The sequence below is a fragment of the Silurus aristotelis genome (assembly GCF_946808225.1).
Source record: "Silurus aristotelis genome assembly, chromosome: 1".
In the NCBI taxonomy this organism is placed as follows: Eukaryota; Metazoa; Chordata; class Actinopteri; order Siluriformes; family Siluridae; genus Silurus; species Silurus aristotelis.
The window spans coordinates 33,730,510-33,737,175 of record NC_139574.1 but is presented as its reverse complement, the minus strand read 5'-3'; the positions used below and the strand labels follow the sequence as shown (position 1 = coordinate 33,737,175).

Genomic DNA, 6,666 nt, shown 5'->3' with positions numbered 1-6,666 from the left:
TTCCAGTTGTCATGTTTTTTTGCACATAATAGAGTTCACCATGAGCAAATGGGTTCCACCAATCATTTCAGTAAAACCTGCAGCAGCTCCCTGACGAATTCTGGCCAGAAATTCGCAAAAGCGTTTTTGATTTGTTAACATAAATACACAGACCTCCACCCCTGCTGTCCTGTCCGCCCGGAAAACACTGCGATTTCCCGAGGTAGTTGAAAGTCCCTCTCTGTAGTTGTGACCGATGTCTAGTAATGTTTATCGGTGTGCAAGCTTGTTCTGAGTGAATCAACTTGCAGTTAGTGGAGAAATTTCTACCGGAGCACAAAATCTGAAGAGACACGCCCCCATCTTGGTCTGTTTGGACTCACAGCTGAATTCCTTCAGGCGGTTTGGCAGACCAACGAAAGGTGCATCACAGCCACCCACTGATCTGGAGTGTGGAGCGAACACAGAATAGGGAAAGAAAAAAAACGGTTTTAAATAAATACATACATACCTAAATTCTGTTTATATTCCCTGTATTTTTAAGGTACTTAAATAACAGTTCTAGAGATCTTGATTGCTCATACTCGCATTCCAACAGTACCATTAGAGAAATATCGCCCACTTCTTTCCACCCTATCTTCCTCTTCTTTAAACCTTAACATCTTCAGCTCTGCCACTTCCAGCTCCACCTCCTGTCTTTTACTCAATGCCACTGTCTCTAATCCATACAACATTGCAGGTCTCACCACAGTCCTATAAACTTTCCCTTTCACTCTTGCAGATACCCTACTATCACAAATCACTCCTGTCACTCTTCTCCACCCACTCCACCCTGCCTGCACTCTTTTCTTTACTTCTCTAACACACTCTCCATTACTTTGCACTGTTGACCCCAGGTACCTGAACTCCTCCACCTTTTCCAGCTCTTCTCCCTGCAACCGCATCACTCCACTGCCCTCCCTCTCATTCACACACATGTATTCTGTCTTACTCGTACTGACTTTCATTCCCCTTCTCTCCAGTGCATATCTCCACCTCTCCAGGCTTTTCAAAACCTGCTCCCTACACTCACCACAAATCACAATATCATCCGCAAACATCATAGACCTCGTCCGTCAACCTGTCCATCACCACTGCAAACAGGAAAGGGCTCAGGGCCGATCCTTGATGCAGTTAAACCTTCACCCTGAACCAGTCTGTCGTACCTACTGCACACTTCACTGCCGTCACACTGTCCTCATACATGTCCTGCACCACCCTCACATACTTCTCTGACACACCTGACTTTCTCATACAATACCACAACTCCTCTCTCGGCACCCTGTCGTACGCTTTCTCTAAATCCACAAATACACAATGCAATTCCTTCTGTCCTTCTCCATACTTCTCCATCAACATCCTCAAAGCAAATAAGGCATCTGTGGTGCTTTTCCTCGGCATGAAACAATACTGTTGCTCACAGATGGTCTCCTCTTCTCTCAGCCTGGCTTCCACTACTCTTTCCCATAACTTCATGGTGTGACTGATCAACTTAATTCCCCTGTAGTTACTGCAAGACTGCACATCTTTATGCTTAAAGATCGGTATCAGCACACTTCTTCTCCATTCCTCAGGCATCTTCTCACCTTCCAAAATCCTGTTAAACAATCTGGTCAAAAACTCCACTGCCATCTCTCCTAAACATCTCCACGCTTCTACCGGTATGTCATCTGGTCCAACCGACTTTCCACTCTTCATCCTCTTAATCGCTGCTCTCACTTCCTCCTTACTAATCCTATCTACATCCTGCTTCACCAACTCCACATTGTCCAACCTTCTCTCTCTCTGATTTTCCTCATTCATCAGCTGCTCAAAATACTCCCTCCACCTTCTCAACACACTCTCCTCACTAGTCAACACATTTCCCTCTCCATCCTTTACTGCTCTAACTTGCAGTACATCCTTCCCAGCTCGGTCCCTCTGCCTGGCCAATCGGTATAAATCCTTTTCTCCTTCCTTAGTGTCCAACCTCTCATACAGCTCCTCATATGCCTTTTCCTTGGCTTTCGCCACATCCCTTTTTACCTGCTGCCGCATCTCCTTGTACTCCTGCCTACTTTTCTCATCACCCTGTCTATCCCACTTCTGTTTTGCCAACCTCTTTCTCCTTATGCTCTCCTGCACTTCCTCATTCCACCACCACGTCTCCTTGTCTAGCTTTCTATTTCCAGATGTCACACCAAGTACTTTTCTAGCTGCCTCCCTCATCACTCCTGCAGTAGTTGCCCAATCATCCAACACCTCTTCAACACCACTGAGCCCCTGTCTGACCTCTTCCCTGAACCTCACACTACACTCTTCCTCCTTAAGTTTCCACCATCTTATTCTTCTTTCAGTCTTCACTCTTATCCTCTTCTTCTTCACCTCCAAAACCATCCTACAGACCACCATCCGATGCTGTCTAGCTACACTGTCCTCTGCCAACACCTTACAGTCTCCAATCTCCTTCAGGTTGCATCTCCTGCATAGCACATAGTCCACCTGTGTGCACCTTCCTCCACTCTTATACGTCACCCTATGATCCTCCTTCTTCTTAAAATAAGTGTTCACCCCTGCCATTTCCATCCTTTTAGCAAAATCTACCACCATCTGCCCTTCCACATTCCTCTCCTTAAAACCATACTTACCCATCACCTCCTCATCACCTCTGTTCCCTTCACCTACATGCCCATTAAAGTCTGCCCCAATCCCCAATCGTTCTTTCCTAGGTACACCATCTACCACTTCATCTAATTCACTCCAGAATTTTTCCTTCTCCTCCATCTCATAGCCAACTTGTGGAGCATAGGCACTAATGACATTTATCATCATCCCTTCAACTTCCAGCTTCACGATCATCACCCTATCAGAAACTCTCTTCACCTCCACTACACTCTTACTGTACTCTTCCTTCAGAATCACCCCTACACCATTTCTTTTTCCATCCACACCATGATAAAACAGTTTAAATCCACCTCCAATGTTCCTGGCCATACTCCCTTTCCACTTGGTCTCCTGAACACCTTTGTCCTCTATATCATATCAGCTACCTCTCTCCCTTTACCAGTCATAGTACCAACATTTAAAGTACCAACCCTAACCTCTACTCTCCTACACTTCTCCTTTCCCTGCCGTCTCTGTAGACGTCTTTCTCCTCTCCTTCTCCTCCTTGAGCCAACAGTAGCCCAATTTCCACTGGTACCCTGTCGGCTAACGATACCTGTGGCGGTCGTTGTTAACCCGGGCCTCGACCGATCCGGTATAAAATTCTCATTTGTGATCCGCATATTTGATTTGGCACATGTTTTTACACTGGATGCCCTTCCTAACGCAACCCTCCCCATTTACCCGGGCTTGGGACCGGCACTAAGAGTGCACTGGCTTGTGCATCCATAATGGCTGGGTTAGAAATTTCACCCACTCCTATCCACCCTAATTCCTGAATTAACTGGAACCTGTCCCTTTCATATGCAGGACACTTATAAAGAATGTGTCTTACTGTTTTCAGCTTCCCACACTTGTCACATTCACCCGATTCAAGCTTACCTATTCTAAAGAGATTATGGTTTGAGGCAGCATGTCCAATTCTTAGCCTTGTGATGATGACATCCTTCTTTCTATTTACCAATCTTTTCCTCTCTTTTCCAACATTCTCCTGAACCAGGAAGATATGTCTTCCACTATTCCCACTATTCCATATTTCCTGCCATCTTTTACATACTTCAGATGAAATCACTGCATTGAATTTAGCTCTACTCAACGCTACCTTAATGTCTATTCGCGAATGATTCAGTGCTTTCTTTGCTAGCATGTCCACCGTTTTATTTCCATCCACACCAACATGAGCAGGAACCCAAAGAAAATTAACCTCCACCCTCAGCTGCCTAATTCTAAACAGACTTTGTAAAATGTCTAATACTAAGTCTTGCCTTGAATCGGATTTTTCACTTTTTAGACTAGAGAGGGCTGCCATTGAGTCACTAGAAAATCATTGTTCTTTCTGGTTGGACTTCTTCTATCCATTGTAGGGCTAAAATTTTGGAGGCAAAAATCTGACACCTGATCTGAAAGTCTTTTTGCAATCTTAGTCTCAAAAGCAGGGATATACACCGCTGCTGCAGTCCTCTCAGATTCTGGATCTTTAGAACCGTCTGTAAATACCTGCAGTGCATCATAATACTCTCGATGAATGTACTGCTGAACTATTAATTCAGTTGGCATATTTATTCCCCGGATTACTCAATATTTTCTTAACTTGTGAATCTATTACAGGGTTATGAAACAGCCACGGTGGCATTGCTGGTAAAGCAACAGAAGGCGCAATTTCATGATTTTTCAGCCCCAACTTATTCACCTCCTTCCTTACTATCCAACCAAAGGTTGTTATTTCCCTGTACTCATATTCCCAACATTCCCTCAAAATCAATCCAACTGGATGATTGTCCAGATGGCCCTTTTCACCATACCAGTACCTTAAATCTCAGTGCAGTTCAAGGGGCAATTCTCCCATTTCCACTTGTAATGAGGCTATCGGGGAAGACCTAAATGCACCACAACAAATTCGCAAAGCCTGATTTTGCATTACCTCAAGCTTTTTAAGTAATGTTTTGCTCGCAAAACCGTATACCAGACAGCCATAATCAAGGTTTGACCTAATCACAGCACAATAAATTATTTTCAAGGACTGACACGTTGCCCCCATTCTACTCCTGCCAAGCACCTCAAAACATTAATTCCTTTTTTGCATTTATCTATCAGTTTCTGAATGTGTGTTCTTAAATTTTAATTTAAATCCATCCACATTCCCAAAAACCTTACTATCTTTACTTGTTCCAACTTATGACCCTACATTTCAATATTCAAGCTTGGGATGTTCCTCTTTTTCAAAAAACACACCCCCTGCATTTTTGCCATAGAAAAAAATGAAAACCCCACTTATTTGCCCAATTCTCCACCTCGTTTACTGCTTTTTTAATTTTATTTTCTACACATAGAACATTTCGGCCCCTTTTCCATAGTGCTCCATCGTCAGCGTATAATGACCTTCCTATTTCATTATCTACAGTATGATAGATGTCATTGATCATTAAATTAAAAAGAATAGGACTGCTCACACTTCCCTGGGGAGTTCCATTCTCAATTGGAAGGATCTGAGATAACGCGGTCCCTACTCTTACTTGAATCGTTCTTCCAAACAAGAAACTCATAATCCAGTTATACATACTTCCACCAATTTCCAAGCTTTCCAGTTTCATCAGGAGCCCTTTTATCCACAGCATATCATATGCCTTTTCTACGTCAAAAAACACTCCCACTAATACTTCTTTATTAATTTGAGCTTTACGAATTTCAGATTCCAAACACAATATTGCATCCATCGTACTTCTCCCTTTTCTAAATCTGCTCTGACATGCTGAAAATGTTTCTGCTTTTAATTACATATGTCAATCTATTCATTACCATTCGTTCCATAACTTTACATAGATTCAACGTCAGCGCGATAGGTCTATAGTTAATTGGTTGAGAGTGGTCTTTCCCTTTTTTGGCAATAGGCACTCTTACACTGTGCTTCCAATCTGCAGGCAGATTCCCTGATTCCCATATTTTGTTAAAAAGTCTAAGAATCATACTCAACGATAAGTCTGATAAATGCGATATCATCTCATAGCATACGTCGTCCTTGCCTGGGGACGTACGCTTAACCCCCACAAGTGCTCTCTTTAACTCAAATAAGTTAAACTCAGTGTCTAGAATACTTCCTAATGAATCCTTCTTTTCATATATATGAGGCCTCTCCCTAACTGTCTGTTCCCTATACCTCCTCATACTCTCTGACAGATTATCACTACTGTGCACCTTTGCAAATGTTTCTACCAACCTTTCTGCCTTATCACTATCTTTTATTGCTATTTTTCCATTACTCACTAATACTGGTATAGTGCTACTTCTCTGAATCCCTCCCATCTTCCCAATCATATTCCAAATTTCACCAACTTCAATATCTTCTCCTATTCTATTACAAAAACATCTCCAGTATTTTATTTTTGCATTTCTCACCTCTCTCCTCACTACTGCCTGTGCTCTCTTATAATTGATATACTCACTGAACAATACAGATTTTCTGGCTTTCTTCATTGCTTTATTTCTTTCCCTTACTGCTTTGCTACACTCTTCATTTCACCATGGTACTGCTTTCCTACTATGTTCAGTTTTTCTTTTTCCTATTACTTCCTCTGCAGTATCTCAACACTTCACTTAATTCCTTACTTAACTCCTCAGGGCTATCGACATCTAGTATCCTTTCACACATCTTATTATGACACAATTCCGTATAGAGTTCCCAGTTAGCTTCATTAAATTTCCACTTTGAGATTCTCTCCACTAAAGTTTGGGTAATATTCACACCAACTTTGCACCATATAGGGTAGTGATCACTACACATTGTACTCTGTTTATTAATGTTCCATTCACATTTCCTTGCTAGGTTTTCTGACACCAGAATAATATCTAAAACTGATTTACGTCCTTGTGATATGTCAATTCTCGTACAACTTCCATTATTAACACACACTAACTGTCCCCAATCTAACATGTCCTCAACTATCTAGCAATTATAATCTGTTTTAATACTCCCCCATAGAGTATTATGTGCATTGAAATCACCACACC

The 6,666-nt window shown here is 42.2% G+C and overlaps 1 protein-coding gene across 1 annotated transcript in view; it reads right to left on the bottom strand.

Moving 5' to 3' along the window:
- Nucleotides 1-1,152: 1,152 nt before the first annotated feature.
- The window catches only part of LOC310733830 (uncharacterized protein), a gene marked incomplete at its 3' end in the record, with an annotated part of 115,945 nt that continues 110,431 nt past the window's right edge, over nucleotides 1,153-6,666 (bottom strand). Inside the window, exon 2 of the mRNA XM_083555260.1 lies at nucleotides 1,153-3,020. Within this exon, the coding sequence (XP_083411386.1) occupies nucleotides 1,153-2,991 (1,839 nt within the window). The 5' untranslated portion in view covers nucleotides 2,992-3,020. The remainder of the gene's footprint in view (nucleotides 3,021-6,666) is intronic.